This window comes from Parambassis ranga, chromosome 24 (genome assembly GCF_900634625.1).
Source record: "Parambassis ranga chromosome 24, fParRan2.1, whole genome shotgun sequence".
In the NCBI taxonomy this organism is placed as follows: Eukaryota; Metazoa; Chordata; class Actinopteri; family Ambassidae; genus Parambassis; species Parambassis ranga.
In genome coordinates, this window is record NC_041043.1 from 11,717,130 (window position 1) to 11,734,493 (window position 17,364).

General features: G+C 41.4%; 2 protein-coding genes across 3 annotated transcripts; both read left to right on the top strand.

The window, feature by feature from the left end:
* Positions 1-1,458: 1,458 nt before the first annotated feature.
* On the top strand, positions 1,459-7,151 carry mtmr9 (myotubularin related protein 9). Its single transcript, XM_028398091.1, has 11 exons — positions 1,459-1,509; positions 1,915-2,099; positions 2,491-2,599; positions 2,685-2,810; positions 2,912-3,085; positions 3,195-3,412; positions 3,524-3,685; positions 3,794-3,935; positions 4,161-4,381; positions 4,510-4,661; positions 6,891-7,151. Exons 2-11 carry the CDS (start codon positions 1,918-1,920, stop codon positions 7,052-7,054), a joined length of 1,650 nt encoding a protein of 549 aa, XP_028253892.1. The 5' UTR covers positions 1,459-1,509; positions 1,915-1,917; the 3' UTR covers positions 7,055-7,151.
* A 4,073-nt stretch (positions 7,152-11,224) lies between these two features.
* Positions 11,225-15,969, top strand: tdh (L-threonine dehydrogenase). Of its 2 annotated transcripts, none has more exons than XM_028397681.1 (9): positions 11,225-11,380; positions 12,833-13,027; positions 13,314-13,356; positions 13,535-13,605; positions 13,920-14,069; positions 14,154-14,326; positions 14,455-14,545; positions 14,764-15,033; positions 15,126-15,969. In XM_028397681.1, exons 2-9 carry the CDS (start codon positions 12,841-12,843, stop codon positions 15,263-15,265), a joined length of 1,125 nt encoding a protein of 374 aa, XP_028253482.1. In that variant the 5' UTR covers positions 11,225-11,380; positions 12,833-12,840; the 3' UTR covers positions 15,266-15,969. The 2 variants fall into 2 exon arrangements, with proteins under 2 accessions (XP_028253482.1, XP_028253483.1); XM_028397682.1 differs by lacking the exon at positions 11,225-11,380 and adding an exon at positions 12,177-12,260.
* The last annotated feature ends 1,395 nt before the right edge of the window (positions 15,970-17,364 follow it).

The window sequence follows — 17,364 nt, forward strand, 5'->3', positions numbered from 1 at the left end:
AAACAAACTGGCCCATGATCGCCTCTGCCAAGCCATCTGCTCTTCTTCTTCTACTCTTTCCAAAAGTGTGCATGTCTTTAGGGAGTCTACCATTCAAGGTTGATGTGTGCTCCTTCCTGTGCCTTAAGATCTCAGCAGGCAGGCGTCTTCAGCGTCCCAAGAGTTTTTTAAAAAAACATCTTAAAGCTTTTTTTCCCTACCCTCGACTTCCAGCTGCTTTTAAGGACGCCAGCTCATTTAAGCTCTTAGCAGCTACTCTCGATATCACCACTATTAGTCTGCGTAGCTTTATATTGTCCTGAGTATTTGTTCAGTGTCTATAAAATTAAGTCAGTAACTTTTTAGTATATGTCACCTCCTCCTTCTCGGCCATGTGTGTAAGTCTGTTCTGTGTGGTCTGCCACTGCTTGTAGCCTTCTGGCTCTTCCTTCACAGTCAAGCCTCCTCTTCTCTCCCTCTCTCTATGTGGGTCTCCATTTTTCAAGTTACACATGACTTCATGCTTCACCAAGCTGCCCACACTCCTCCAAGGGATTCCATCCACTGCCCTCCCTCTTAACCTCAATCTGGCACTGTCTACGTGAAGGCCTTTTTTAAGACCCATTCTCTCAATATATGACTATTATATTAATTTGTTCAGTCATTCAAACTCTTTCATTTTCCCCTTTTTATTCCAGTGATGACAGAAACACTCAGATAATTTATTTACACTATGTAAATGAGTATTAGACTTCATCTTTTTTCTCTAATAGTGGATTTATGCTTAGATGTTGGGCCAATTTGTCATTATTTTGTTGCCTGTTAATAGTAAGCCTCCAGTACTAGGTTGCATGCTGCTTACTCCCTACACACACTGACACATTCCTTTACAACAGAACAATTTATTCAGTATCTACCAAGGAAAATCAAGGTGATCCAGCTCAGGCCTCTGGAAATGTAAAGCAAAATGTTCCAATTGCACCACCTGGTGCTTGAAGTTATTAGTTGATGGTTTATAAAGCAGATGGTGGATGCTTGGATTAGGTTTTATACAGAGCACTTTTACAAATAGCCTATATGAGACGAAATTATGTAAAGATGCTTAGGTTTTAATTTATTAATAAAACTTGTTTGTTTTTGTGCACCATCTGCTCCTTATTTAAATTATCCTGCCTTTTAGATGTTTACACCACAATTAGTCAAAATGTTGTAAAATATGACGAATCTAATGAAATAATTTCGCTGGAGTGTACAGTTAAAAGGAACTCTTTGGGAGCAAATTACTGTTTAAAAATAACGAAAAGGTGAATTTTACCTCACTGTCTCTTTGTAGATGTCATCAACTCTTTAGTCTTAAATCTCTAGTGTTAATGAAAATCCACCGGCAGCTCTTTAACTACTTTAAATTAAAAACTAAGACGTTTGTAATGTAAATAGGCGCCGGCCCACTTTCACACGTCAGTTGTTTCTAGTCGGTGTGTTTTTGTGAACGGACCAGCCCTTCCCTACGTCCAAATAATAGATTATCAGGTAATTGTTCGATTTTTTTTCCTTAAGTCGACGAACATTGTGAAATCTGAATTATTCTCTGTGTTTATAATATGTGTGATAAATGTATTTTGGTGTCAATCTAAAAAAACGAACATTTCTTCGTTGCAAAATGCTCCTATTTCCGTCGCGATTAGCTTGTTAGCTAACGTCAATCGCTTCATTTCCTTAAACTAAGCTAATTTCATGTAGCTGACCGATTGTTGCAGGATTTTCTTATTAAATATGAGTTGACAGCGACTTGTACGATGACTTCCTTTAATAGTAAAACAGTTAAGATAGGATTAGACTGTCATAAGAAGAGGAAATTGAGCTAATTACTAGCATTGTCCATATTCATTAACAACACAATCATCACAATCATGATAATTATGTTTCTCCCGTCAGATCATGGAGTTCGCAGAGCTCATAAAGACACCCAGAGTGGATGGGGTTGTTTTGCACCGACCTTTTATGCCCATTGTGGAAGGAACTTTGTGCTTGACTGGTCATCACCTGATTCTTTCCTCCAGACAGGACAACACAGAGGAGTTGTGGCTGCTTCACTCAAACATTGATTCCATAGAGAAGAGGTGGATATCTTGTAGACTTTCACACACAGTGTTCTTTTACTGTAGAGATGCATGTCTTTGCAGAAATAATTTTGAAGTAGAATGAATTAAGAGTTGTTCTGAACCATGGTTATCCTTTTTTACAATGCAGCTTTCATGTGATTGCATGCTTCATCACTTCACTGTTCAAATACTTGACAGTTACATTGATGAGGAACAGAAAGCTTTGACAGGAAGTTGGACATTAGGATGTCACCACAGCTGTTTTTTTTCCACAAGTTACAGTTGTTCTTCTAGCAGTTGGGAATGATGTGTGTGCAGTTTGAGCACTCATCAGGCTGGATTGCTCAGTAATTGTCTTTCTCTCTGTTCCATGACATCCATCCTCTCGTATCTTGATACCGTCTTTTAGATTTGTGGGGTCTTTGGGAAGCATCATAGTCAAATGCAAAGACTTGAGGGTGATCCAGCTCGACATTCCTGGCATGGAGGAGTGTCTTAACATTGCCAGCTCTATTGAGGTAAAAAAAAAAAAAGCAAATCACCACTAAGTCATTAATTGTCCTTTTTTACGACCAAGTAAAATACTTTTTAATTCCCTTCAAGACTCTGTCCACACTGGATTCAGTGTCCCTGATGTACCCTTTCTTTTACCGGCCGATGTTTGAAGTCATAGAGGATGGATGGAATTCATTTTTACCACAGGATGCCTTTAAAGATTTGGAGTCCATGGTATGATTAATGACAATATATCTTGATCGATTGTATTGTTAGTCTGTTGTAATTCACTGTTGCCATTCCTTCTCTTAATGCGGCACACTTCCCTCTCTCAGACAGATGAATGGAGGCTGAGTGAAGTCAACAAGGACTTCACCGTGTGTCCATCATATCCTCCTCTTGTCGCTGTACCCAAAGATGTAGATGATGACACGCTGAGAAAAGTAGCTACTTTCCGCCATGGTGGCCGTTTCCCAGTACTTAGTTACTATCACAAGAAGAATGGCATGGTAAGCATGGAGCAAACCTCTGGCTCTGTTTCATCTGCACTATGCTTTTTTAGGGAGATGGAAGTTAAAGTGACATTTCTTGTCCTTAAATCACTTCTTCTATCATCAGGTGATGATGCGAGCAGGACAGCCACTCACCGGCACCAATGGGCGACGGTGTAAGGAAGATGAGAAGCTGATCAATGCCACTCTGCGGCCTGGAAAACGTGGGTACATCATTGATACTCGCACTATCAGTGTTGCTCAGCAGGCCAAAGCTCGAGGTGGAGGATTTGAGTCGGAGGCTAACTACCCACAGTGGAGGAGGATCCACAAAGCCATTGAAAGGTTAGAGGCTACAGGAAGGCTACAAGTGTTGACACCATATTTGCTATGTATTAATTTGTAGGACCTATTTAGACATTTCTGTTAGCAGTGTGATATGTCTGTCATTTCCAGGTCTAATGTCCTCCAGGAGAGCTTGATTAAGCTGGTGGAGGCATGTAATGATCAATCCCACAACATGGATCGCTGGTTAAGCAAGCTAGAGGCTTCCAGCTGGCAGACTAATGTCAAGGAGATCCTCACCACTGCTTGCCTGGCTGCACAGTGCATCGACAGGTCAGGGGATGTGCTGTGATGTCATTTGCTTCTTGTAATAATCACGGACTGGTAAATACTCAGAGAAGCAGGTGACTTGCTGATGAACTATAAGCATTTGTGTCTCAGGGAGGGAGCATCGGTGCTCGTTCATGGTACAGAAGGCGCAGACTCCACCCTGCAGGTGACCTCCTTGGCTCAGATCATCCTTGATCCGGCTTGCAGGACCATCAAAGGCTTTCAGGGTCTAGTGGAGCGGGAGTGGCTTCAGGTAAGCTTCTCTGAGGCATGATGCAGCACCTAAAATGTGTCATTTCCCCTTTTTTAAGATTTGTTGTGAGTAATAATGTAAAGCACTTGTTTTGCAACTCTGTAGTTTTACAAAGGGACCATGTTTGCCCCATATTAGGTTAAAGAAAGCATCTTCATTTCTTTATGGTTACAGCCTTAGTATTTTTTCTAACAGTCCCCCCTCTCATCTTGACCACCTACACAGGCAGGTCACCCGTTCCAGCAGCGCTGCGCCCAGTCTGCCTACTCCAACACCAAGCCTCGCCAAGAGGCTCCTGTCTTCCTGCTGTTCTTGGACTGTGTGTGGCAGATCCTTCGGCAGTTTCCCTGCTCCTTTGAATTCAGTGAGAGTTTCTTGGTGCTGCTCTTCGAACACGCCTATGCTTCTCAGTTTGGTACTTTCTTGGGCAACAGTGCAGCCGAGAGGTAAGTCGGATGATGTCGGTGTAAAAGTACGAGTTTATAGAAGAAAATAAAAACATTCTCTTCACCTTAATTGCCCATATACCACTGCTCTAATTGACTAACCTGACACCTTGGTGTCTTTTTGATAGGGCTAAACTGTCTCTGCCTGAGAAGACCGTGTCCCTTTGGTCGTGGGTGAATCGACCACAGGAACTGGAGCGTCTGACCAACCCTCTTTACGAGGCTAACAGTCTTGTAATCTGGCCCTCTGTGGCCCCTCAGAGTTTGCTGCTATGGGAAGGTAAGAAGCACATCAAAGAGTGTTTGAATACATTAGGTCGAATGGTGTATAAGTGAAAAAAATAACAGAATAAGTTCAAATTTAAGAGTACATGTAGTAAAGTTTGAATTTCTGACTTTCTGAATGGGTGTTGTCTAGACTGATGTTCTTATGTAACACATAAAGTGTGCTGTTTGCTTACACTGGCCCATGGTTGTCATGGCAGTGTGGGTTTGGATTTATGCTTAAAGCCAAGGCAAGCTCAAACTTGAAACTTGTGTAGGTGAGTGCATTACTGTTAGTTATGGGGAAAAATACTGCCACAGCGGCGAGTGTTGTGCTGTACATTCATCTTTGATCACCTCAGCTGGGATTGCATTTTGGTCATTCTGTCATCTTACCAGAAGGGGGCACCATTGATTTGGTAATTTAGACTCTTGATTAACTGAGTGAACCTAAGAAGTGTCAACCCTCACTAACTGTTCAAAGGTACAGTATATATGTGTTATTTTCAGGAAAATGCATTGAGATAAGAAACAACACAATCTGCTTTCATTTCTCTCTTTTCCAGTTACAGATGATTAAATGTATGACAAATACGCTCTATACAGTGTGTTAAAAACAATGGAAAATAGTCTGTTCCATTAGCATGTTCCAGCAGTACAAATATAACTTAAAATAGACTAATGATCTTCCTATTAGGTCTAAAAAAAGTTTCTGGCCTTCTCTGAATGCCTCTCGTGTTGTACATCCAGTGATATCCCATCACTGATGTGTGTCCGTGCGGGGCTGATACCTGAGCCCTGTGAGGCTGGATAATAACAGTTCACTACCAGTTCTCAGTTAGCAGTCGTATGCATGCTAATCTTAGTCCTGCAACTCACTTCTAGGCCGGTGTGTAGAGCAACAACTTAACGCTTCATTTATAATGTAGGTAGTGCTTTTCATAGTGAATATTATAACATGATTAATACTGTAAGAATCGTTTTAATTAATAGAATATAGCCAAGATTTTTTTATTGGCATTATCTTGCATGAATGTGTGCTTCTTTTTCTTTCTAAACTATGCTTAGCATTTCCATAAATATTATTCATCTAATCTTGCCAACGATGGGAGTCATTAGTGTTTCAGAGTAGGATAGTGTTGCAAATAATAGACAGGCATTGATTCACCCGCTTTATCCTGTACTATAATGTCATGGAAGGCTGGAGCCTATCCTAGCTGTCAATGGGCAGGAGCAGGGGTACACTCTGGACAGGTCACCATTCTATCGCAGGGCTAACATACAGACATCTACACATCTACAGCCAATTTAGAGTCCCTATTTAACATAATATTAGGTTTGGTATGTGAGAGGAAGCCGGAGTACCCATACAAAACCTCCACACGCACCGGGAGAACCCACTCTACACAGGAGTCATTGTTGTAAAGTAATTTTAACATTAAACATGTGTTTAATTGACAGGAATGGACATAATAAGTACCGAAAATGTTAAATTGTGAAAATCCTTAACTTTGAATGGCTAAATTGACAAAAAAAAACTTAATCTGAATATTTTGAATTTTGATGAAATCAGTTTAATGAGTTTGAAAAGCGTCCCTAAGCTCGTCCATTCATAAAGTTGAAGGGGGAAGGGGAGTCTAGACAGATGAGGGGTCAGCAGGTTCAGGCATTCTGTGTGCGGGGCCTCCCGTGCTGCCTTAAAACCTTAGCGTCACAGCCTCATTCTGTATGAAGCGGAACATGACATTTGAGAACGTGAGCACGTGGCATGCTGCTGATGCAGATCTTTCAAGAGGTACATGACGCACACTCCTGGTCCCACTTTAAAGACCCCACGGGGAGAGGTCCTGCTCTCCAGATTCACTCCTGTAGGTTCAGTCCTATAAATTTGGTAGAATTAATATTTTAACTTTAACACTTCAGGAAGAGTAGAGAAGATGAAGATTTTTCTTGTAAATTTTTTAGCAGTTTTGAAATCATTTGAAATCATTACCAGCAAGTCCCTTTGGTTCATGGTGGTACAGTGCAGTCCTACAGAACATGAGTCATTGCTGTCAGTTCCCACAATCAAAGCTATGTTTGTCAACTCGTATCATCCCTCTCCTTTTGTGTAGCTGCAGTTCTTTTGGTTTTGTGGTTTATTAATTGATTTTTAAATAGTTTACAGTAATTGGTGTCATGATTTAGAAGATAAAAGCTCTTTTTTTGGGTTACTGTTAGTAATATTCTTCTCTTTTACTGTCAGGTGTGTTTCTTCGCTGGAATCGCTCCTCCAAATGCTTGGATGAAGCCTATGAGGAAATGGTGCATATAATTGAATACAACAAGGAACTTCAGAACAAAGTAAACACCCTGCGCAGACAGCTGGCACAGCTGGAGACTGAAGACCCTCTGCTGCATACGCCATAGAAAGAGGGACGAAGGCGCCCGTGAAAGGAAGCGAGAGGTAGAAAATGTGAACAGAACTAAGTACAAACAGATCAAAATCAGCTTAGGTTTAAATAAAGAAAATCAAATCTTATCAGTCAGTTCTACTTACTTACTCCTCACACAGTGAACATGACTGAATGGACTAAAACATGCATTTTACTATGTTATCTCAGTACAAACTAGGCAGGAGTGACACAACACAACCATGGCATACTTCTTATATCAGTGTGCATGCAGAACTTAACAACTGTTCCTTAAACTGAGCTTTGCCTGCTGCCCACACACATACTGTCATTTACATACACACATGTCTTTACGTTCAGCGAGTTCAACTTTCTACACATCGCAGTAGGAAGGGTTAACACATTAGACTCTTATGTACGTACATTGGCATTTATTTTGTTCTAGAAGGGGAGAAACCTCACGTTAACTTCCACAGGGTACCTTTCCACCATACATGCTTGCTGAATGTTTCAGCACTGAGGAACTGCAGAGGTACCTATGGCAACATATAGGGCTGCTATAAGGCAGCATGTGACTTTTGCTGCACATTGAGATGACATAATGCGCGTAGGAAGGGTTAGCAAAGGCTGTAGTGTACAAGAAGAGGGGGAGGTTTGTATAAGAATAAATTAGAATATATATACATGACCAAAATATTCTTGATCAATACTTGACATTCCAGTTGGTAGTTTGGTCATAAATTATTCAGATAAGTTCAGCGTGTTTAATGCAAACGGCGCAGTGAACTTCTGACCTCGTGAATCACTATGAAAATATGCTTGAGTGTCATTATGAAACTCTGGGTCATGATGAGGTGTCATGGCAACAAGAGTTTATCCCAAATATTAGAAGCAATATAAAGTGATGCTTTATGGTGTGAGTATAGTTGAACGCTATTATACAATTCCAGCATAACATAACAATATTTTTTAATTAATATTAATTAACCCTTAGTTGTGTTATTGTGCAGCAGCCATATTAGATCATTTTAAACCTGCAGTTACAAACATTTTGACCTAAATTCTGTTCAAATAGAAACTTTAAGCTCGTGTTTCTCTGCTGTCTGTGGTAATATTATACAGAAAGCTTTATGCATCACTGTAAATACATCACAAAGCATTATCTCTTTCTCGATTTCAATGCATCAAATCTACTTCTGCTTTCAGAATCACACTAAGCTGAACTCACTCCAGCCACTACTTTACAAAGGGAAAGTTTACATGTGTGTTTTTTCATGTGTGCATTATTTGCTTCTTCAGCCAAAAAAACACCTTAAAGCTTTGTGTGTGCACAAATGGAACAACCAGTATAATGGTGTAATTTATACAGATTTATTATGCTTGCGCTCTGCACAGTGTCACTAACCGATTGTTGCTTTGTCAAAAAAAAAGATTGATCGCACTATGTGGACATATCATTTTTTTTTGTTTTAATTTTGTGCAATGCCTTACTGTAAAATCAGAGTAAACATGTCTGTACTTTTATCAATGCTGATCAGATGCTTGTAAAATATATATCTTACTCAGAAGATTGTTTTTTTTTTAAGTTTTCAAGCCATTAAAATTATTGCACAAAATAAAAAAATATTCAGTAGGTCTTTGTGTAAAAATTAAGTTTTAATTAGTTTGATTGCCGTTGCTAGGCAATAAGACTCTTGTTCTTCACCCTCTTTCTTCTTTTTTATTCTTCTGTAAGTTTGTCTTCTGTAAGCGCAGCGTATCTTCAGCATACATTGACCGATTTCAGCCATTCAACTATCAAAATGTTCATCTCACAGAGGACGTTTTTTATTTAATTTATAGTTTTTCAAATATTAATCAATTTCGGTGTCATCTGCCAAATGTATCTCCTCCTACAAATTTCAAGCTACAGACTCCATTTTAGTCTTAAAACGCTGATTAGATGCTGCTCTATCAAACATGTATTCAGAATTTTTGCCAGGCTCTCAAAGTTGGAGTGGTTTTTGAGGTCTTCTATGCTGTTACCATGGTGACAGGCTGACACACAGAGGCATACAAAGCTCTGATTCTCCAGCAATTCAGAGCAAATCCTTCACATCAGCATTCAAAGCAATGCTTCAGCTGCAGCAATCAAACTTTAATCAAACCCTTTTCTAGTTTTTTTTTATATTTCTACATGAATATGAACCAAGACATCAGCTGATTTGCAGATGTCCAACATTTATTTGTCAAATTCAGAATTCATTGTTGCAACCAATGCTGACAGGCCATACTGGCTCAAATGCAGCAAAACAGGCTCAAACCATGACACCACCACCAACAGGTTGAACAGGAAGGACAGGTTCATGTAGTGTCATTGTGTCTACCAACATCAGGCTTCTCATTTAAGATAAATAGTTATATTCTGATCTCATCTGTGCTCAAAATATCTTCCCTGATCTGTCCACATGATCTTTTGGAGAGCAGCGACTTTCTCCTTGCAGCTCAGCCTGTTGGTGGATCCATGAACATTAACATTAGACAATGTGAGAGAGTGATCTTTGTTCCACTCCTTTGGAGGGTAACAATGGACTTGAATTTGTGCACTGTCTGTGGATTTCTGAAGCCCAAACTCTTTAGAGATGATTGTGTAACCCTTTCCAGCCCGATGAGCAGCAACAACTGTTTGTATGAAGATCAGACTTTGATAGATCACTGTTGTTTAGATAAACGGGGCGCTCACTGACATCTTCCATTGACTGAAAACCCCTCTGAACAGATGAATTTGGCCTTCAAATAGACTGCTAATCCTTTAAATTCACAGATTATTGCCACTCACATATGCATAAATGACAGGGTTTAGTATGTGAAAATCAGCTGAGTTTGATGTTGTGTCATATTTATGCAGCGTAAGATGAAAATATAACAGTAATACTGTAAAACTGAAAACTTTCTAAGGATTCAGACCGAATCTGAAAGTGGAGCCACTTCCCTCTATGGCTCACCCAGAGATTAGTCAACAACACCGCAATAAATATGCTTCCAGTGCTCTGACGATACAATCATCTGATGAGCTGCTTGGGGGGGAATAAATAGCCCGGGATCAGCTGCTTCATGGAGGCATGTAATGGCAGCCAGAGTGTTTACAGCGCTTCCATCACTCTATCAACGTGGCCTTGTGTCTGTCACTACACTGATTTTGTAACCGAAACTAACCACAAAAGATCCCTCAAGAGCCACCAGAGGCAAGGACGGACTGTACATGGACCTTTAAAATGATGATTATTTCACTTTCTGAAGCAACAAGTCTGAATTTTAATCTGTTATCATGGCAATCATCTCACAGTTATCAGGTGTCACTTTCCTCTCACGTTGCCTGGGAAAATGTTCCTCAGAGATTTGCAGCATTTGTTTCCAGTAAGAAAAAAAAATGTGTCAGTTTACAGATTAACTTTTTTTTTTTATCTACTAAGTGACGACAGACATGGGGGTGTGCACACCTCCACCAGTCACATAACAGGAGAGATTTCATGCCCACCCTGTGCTCACCTCAATCATCCGTCTGTTTGGCTCTCTTCTATCTACTGCAAACACAGCTCAGAGTCAAACAGAGGGTGTATATACATACATACACACACACATCATATTACACTAACGGAAGTGGAGTGTTTTTGTCATCCTTGACCTGTATATCTATAGACACGTGACGTGAGGACACAGATTTGAAGATCACAACAAACACTCAAGGGAATTTTCTTCACCTTTTGATGCTTTATTTAGCTTTAAAATCTTAAATAAACTCACTTTAGACACTTTAGACAACAGAATTATTTACATAAAAATGCTGATGTCACTATAAAGTAATAATTTTTGGACTGTTTAATGAAGTGCGTTTGTCTCTCTGTCACCTTGTTCTGCTTTATTCTTACACAACAGAGGCCACATCAGTGCCTACACCCAGTACCAGTAACCAGTTGTCACATGGCTTAGTCAGCTGATATGACTTCTTTACGTAAAAAAATGAATCCATGGTCTCAGGTTTGATCAGCAGTGACTGGCCTGGACACACAAAACAAGGAGGACGCAGCCAGCCAGCGGGGCGCAGGGTGCTGAAAGGAGAGAGAGGGAGTGGTCTGTGAAGGAGGACCGCACCTCCGGAGCTCCACCAATCAGAGAGGAAGCCGGCTTCCCCTGAAACCAGATGGTCGCTGATATATAGCTTGAGGACGCAGCTGATGCAACACTTGACGAAGATAACACGGGCATCACGTCAGAGCGCGGATCAGCTCAAAGCAGGAAGCCGACTCTCATTCTCACACATCAGACAGGCTGTTTTACTGCTTGTTCTCCTGTAGACTAACCGGTGAGTAAACTGCTCCTGCTATGAGACATTTATGCCTCACTTTTATTTAGCATTTATTTAAATTAAATGTTTTAATTTGATATTATAATCATATGTGTAACCCTAAATAATCTACCGCGACCACGTGCTTTTTTTATTGATGACAATGGCTTTACTGTGATCTCCAGTTGAGACCTTCACATTATTTGGCAAAAAAAAAAAAAAAAAAAAAAATAGTATTAGTATTATTAGTATGATCAGGCTGCAGTCAGCGTGCCAGGCAGACGGCTTTACTCCGGCGCACTGGCCTGCATTCATTTATCTGTCTCACTCATCCTTTATGCGGGTGTTCTACGGCTGTTCTCACTCATTCACAATTTTGCCAGCCTCTTGCAGAGAGTTCACCTCCACCCTTAAAATTATATATCATTCAATTAATCAATAGTATGATTAATAACATGATTCATAGGCTAGATGTGCTGCCTCAGCAAAAGAAAAAGGGGGGTGGGGGTGTGGGGGGGCATGCATGTCTGAGACCCCCCCATTACGCAACTGGTTCAGACACACAACAGAGAAAAGCACATGCACAGCGCGCATGGATGTGTTTTACGCAAGGATGTCTAAAAAAAGCATTATTATTGATATCTATAATCCACGTTTTGCAATTAAATGACATAATAACATTCCTCTATGGAGTCAAAGTGAAGCGACCTTGTATAGTTGTGTTCCAAAAATATGTCCAAATCCTGAATGTCGGCCTGATCTTGGCACTGTTTTCGTCTGGTACTGTATGTCACTGTACGCCCTCTCTCCCTGATTGGCTGTCGTTGAAGGCAGGGCAGTATAAATACTCTCAAGTTACTCTCTTCCTTCCTTTTTTTGGAAGCCCCCAGCTCTTTCGGTAAGTCCTCATCTGAAATGAAACGTTGCGTAAAAGTTTAGACGCCTAATCAAAACAAAAGCAAAAACATAAAAAAAAGTGTTTTTTTTTAGCGCAGCGTCAAATGTACACGCACACGTTTTGACAGCTGCTTTTGTTTTGCTGACTTGTTTCGAAACTTCTAAATATGAAACAAAAGTTTTACAGTTACTTTGCTGTGATTGAAAGATGATCGCTGTTGGATGTTTGGCGTCGCTATGCGATCTAGTGTGCGTCTTTTTTCTGGAGAGGTTGTCATTTGCATTCGAATGCAGCCGACGTGTCAACCCTGTTGGTGTTACAACTCACACGTTTACAGATAATTTGCAAACCCAGAAACGGATACGGATTAAGTGCCAGTTTCGTCGTGTAGCAAAGTGTTTATTCTCTTGGCGCCTGAAGTCTGGAGAGGTGCCCAAATTATTTTGACGCAGAACTTATCAGGTGATGGCAGTTTACACAAAAGATTCCATTCCGCCTTCTTTTGCAGGAAAGTAAAGTGGATTGAATATCACCTCCAAAAAAATAAAAAGCACGTTCTTTCTATCTTGCAGGTACCAGCATGCCTGTCATCAGAACCCTCAGCAAGGTTGCCAAGCAGGCCCTGCTCAGCACCCCCGGGTGCGGCTGCCAGCCCCTCACAGTGGCTGTACGCAACATCAGCTTCTCCCCACGGCAGGTGACATCTGACGCCAGCTTCCATTCTGTTTCCTTCTCAGAAACTGACCACCCCAAAGTGCTCATCACAGGTATGCAACCTCTTCTCTTTGTTTACGTTCAATATTAAACATCAGATTTTATCTTAATATGCACAACAGCCAAGAGAAAGATGATGATGATGATAGATCATGAGCTTAGACAAAATATGCCCCGCAGGTCCTATAACAAGTTTGGCAAGAAGAGCAGAGTTATGTTAAACAAAAGCGTGGGTGTCAACCTGGCAATCTTTTTCTACTTGATAATCTTCTTGAATATTAGCTGAATTTAATGTGTGCCTCTAAGCATTAGGTTTATATGTCCTTTTATCCAATGCAGGGGGCCTGGGACAGCTCGGAGTGGGACTGGCCAAATTGTTGAGGTAAGTTGAAAGGAAAGTTGGAGTGGTTTTTGAGGTCTCCTCTGCTGTTACCACGGTGACAGGCTGACACACAGAGGCATACAAAGCTCTGAATTGCTGGAGAATCAGAGCAATTCAGAGCAATCCTTCACATCAGCATTCAAAGCTGATCAAACTTGTTCAATTTTTTTTTTCCCAGGAAGAGGTTTGGAAAGAACAACGTCATTCTGTCTGACATCAGGAAACCTCCAAGCAACGTTTTCCACAGTGGTGAGTAAACTTGAGATGTTTACACTGACCTTTGATTGATTATAAAATGTGGATATTTAAATTTAATGGTCACTAAAATGGCAAGTCATTGTTGTTTGCTTACAAACTTCCCGTAGAATGACTAATTCTAGAGCCCTTCAAAAATTCATGCATTTGGCAATAAAGGTTGCACCATAGCTACACTGTGTTTCTGCATAACGTGACCTGTAACATGCTGCTGATAAACCACTCCAAATCAATATGTGACACACTGTCCCAGACAAACAAGCAACATGTCTATAAATGTATGACCATACTCATCTCACCACCACCAGGTCCCTTCATCTACTCAGACATCCTGGACTACAAGAACCTTCGGGAAATTGTGGTAAACAATCGCATCACTTGGCTGGTTCACTACAGCGCCCTCCTCAGCGCTGTTGGAGAGGCTAATGTGGCCTTGGCTCGCTCGGTTAACATCACAGGTCAGTCTTATTTTCCTCACCTGAGCGTTAAGGTTTCACTCTTGTGAGCACTCACATGACGATGATTTGTTTTTTTTTTTTTAGGGCTTCACAACATCCTGGACATTGCAGCCGAGCACGGTCTGCGTCTGTTTGTCCCCAGCACCATCGGCGCCTTCGGTCCAACTTCACCCCGCAACCCTACGCCAGACCTGTGTGTGCAGAGACCTCGCACCATCTATGGTGTGTCCAAAGTTCACGCAGAGTTGATGGGAGAGGTGAGAGCTTGGATTTCCAGTTAGACTGTTATTCAAAGATTATGTTCTTTCATCACTAACTGCTTAACTAAGGACAAAACGGATGTCTAAAGTCATTTAAATCTCCTCTCCTTTCTGTTCTTCAACAGTACTACCATCACCGCTACGGGCTCGACTTCCGCTGTCTCCGCTACCCAGGAATCATCTCAGCTGACTCCATGCCCGGAGGCGGCACCACAGGTATGCGAGCTGACTGTATATAAGGTTTCAGATTTAATCTATTCCTGTTAGCCTCCTCTTATTTCACAAGCATGTTATGTAACAGCCGGTCGTAATCGGTTGATGCCACCACACCCAAATTCCTCACATCAGTTTGTTTTTTTGGGGGTTTTTACATAACTAGCAGTGTCAATACAGAATTAGTGTAATGACAAAGTTTGTTTTCTGTCCCTGACCAGACTACGCTGTCCAGATTTTCCACGATGCAATCAAATCCGGCAAGTTCGAGTGCAACTTGAAACCAGACACACGGCTGCCTATGATGTACATCGACGACTGCCTGCGTGCCACGCTTGAGGTGATGGAGGCGCCGGCTGACACGCTCACCATGAGGACCTACAACATCAACGCCATGAGTTTTACACCGGAAGAGCTGGCTCAGGAGCTCCAGAAGCAGATGCCAGAGCTGGAGGTCACGTATTGCGTCGACCTCGTACGACAGGCAATCGGTAGGCACAAACATTCAAATGTTTTAATTCTCATGAACAACACCTTTACTTTTAAAATCTTATGCTCCTCTTATGTTTCCTTTTTGTTTTAGCCGACAGCTGGCCAATGAACTTCAATGACTCCAACGCGCGGAAGGACTGGGGCTGGAAACACGACTACGACCTGCCAGAGCTGGTCCAGACGATGCTGAATTACTTTGGTGCAGAAACTCGCATGGCTCATGCTAACTGAACGCATCAGTCTGAGGATTTGATTTGTACATATTGCAAAGACTGACCAAAGAGAATAGAGAAACATGGCCTGTACATAGTTGTTCTCTCTGTAAACTGAGAAGGGCTCTCTCTCTCTCTCTCTCTCTCTCTCTCTCTCCTTGCCTGGCACGAGGTCTGCCGTGTCTCCAGAATGTAAAAGGTCATTGCAGGCTAGACAATCCTTTAAACGCCCCCCACACACCTACGCTCCTCTCTATCTACCCCTGCTTTGCTCTCTTTTCCCCCTTTTTTCTGCTTGGAGATCTGGGTGAAGAGCAGGCAACAGTATGAGGGATGTCAACTTGGCCTGTGAGGAGGGGAAAAAAAGATTTTTCACAACATTCTGCAATGTTTCCTGTGAAGAAGAAGAAGAAGAAGAAGAAGAAAAAGAGGTCTTTTATTTTGAAAATCCACACAAGCCAGGTTTAGCTTAGGTTTTAACATTCAGGTATGCCTAAAGGCTAAAAAAAGGGCTTAAAAATCAAACAAGAGGTCTGAAAGTACACAAGCTTCCTTGAAGGAACTAATAAATGAACCTAATGACCTGCGGGGGTGATTATCTGATGCAGCATGACTGTATTCCGAGTAGTGTGGCGCAAGAATTGTTCTGTTTATTCCACGTTATTTATTCTGTTAGTGTTAAAATATGTGGGAGCTTCAGTTAAGTAAAAGCATTTCTTAACACTTTTGTTTCTACGATGTCTTCATGTTATTTTATTTTATTTTTTTTTCCATTATGCTGACACAAAAAAAGGGAAAAGTGACACCGCGTGCCACATTTAAAACTGTGTTTCTGTGAAGAAATGCTGAATGTGGTGCGACGCGCGTCTTGGTGGCTTCTGTCTGTTCTTTCAATCGCACGGCAAGCTTTGACAATAAATCATTTTTCCACATACCTCGATCTGTTTCTGTGGTTATTTTCGAACCCTCGTGAAGACTCTCTCACGGCGCACGTAGCCTCAGTTGTTAGCTTCTCGTACAGAGCAGGGCCTGCCTTGCCAAACATGTGAGAACAAAATGTCCTCGCAGCAGGTGAACTCCACTTGAACTCTCCTCTTTTAAAACATGGATTAATCAATACTAAAGAGACTTAAATAATTTCATTTTAAGTAGAGGGATTGAGCTGCACGAGCTGATGGCATTGTCACAATGAATGGTTGTAGGTAAAAGTATGCATATTATAATCAATATACCCATATTGATGGAACAAATGGGATTCTCTGCAGAAAAAGGATTGCATTAATTATTGATAAACCTTTTTTTGCTGAATTTATATGTGGCAAAGAGCCTAGAAGATGACCTTTGTCTTGGAAAGTCTGTTGCTGTCACAACACAGGAGGGTAGTAGCGGCACCCGTACATCCATAGATCAAGAATGACACAATGTGAGGGTTTCTTCAGCAGCGTGTGACCAGAGAAACAGCACAGGCACAGTGGAAACCCCTCATCTGTCACACTTTCACAGGGGCCTGGGACAGCACCTGTAAAAGTGCAGGACTGGTCCTTTTCCACCAGGATACTGAGCAGAAAACTCACACCCACAGGTCCACAGCCTCACAGCCGTGCTGGCTGCCATCCAAGAATGTGGTGTTGAACTCATCCAACACCCGCCCTAGTCAGCTGATTTGTCACCCTCAGACTTCTAACTCTTCATTTCAACGCTTTCTGGAGGACTAAAGGTGTGAAGCATAACCATTAGAAGTGTTCTTGCACTGTCTGTGTCCGCATTATAGGCAATAAACTCCATTATATACTGCACAAACTAGAGACTTTATACATATAGGAAAATCTCTAAAACTACAAATGTGCACAAAGCTTTAACATTTCAGCCAGCAGCAAAACTGACTGGAATGAACTCTCTCTGACTTCACTGTTTCTGTCTGATGCAACTTCTCTGAGTGGTTTCTCCTTTTTTTTTTCTATGGAAACTGCATGTACTGACACATACAGTGTGTGTGTGTGTGTATATATAGGTGTGCATATTTGGCTTTGGAGCTGTGGTAATTAAACTCAGGAGAAAGCACATAACAGCATCCCAGATTTAAAAAGTGTCCTCGTCAGCACATCAATAACGCCACTG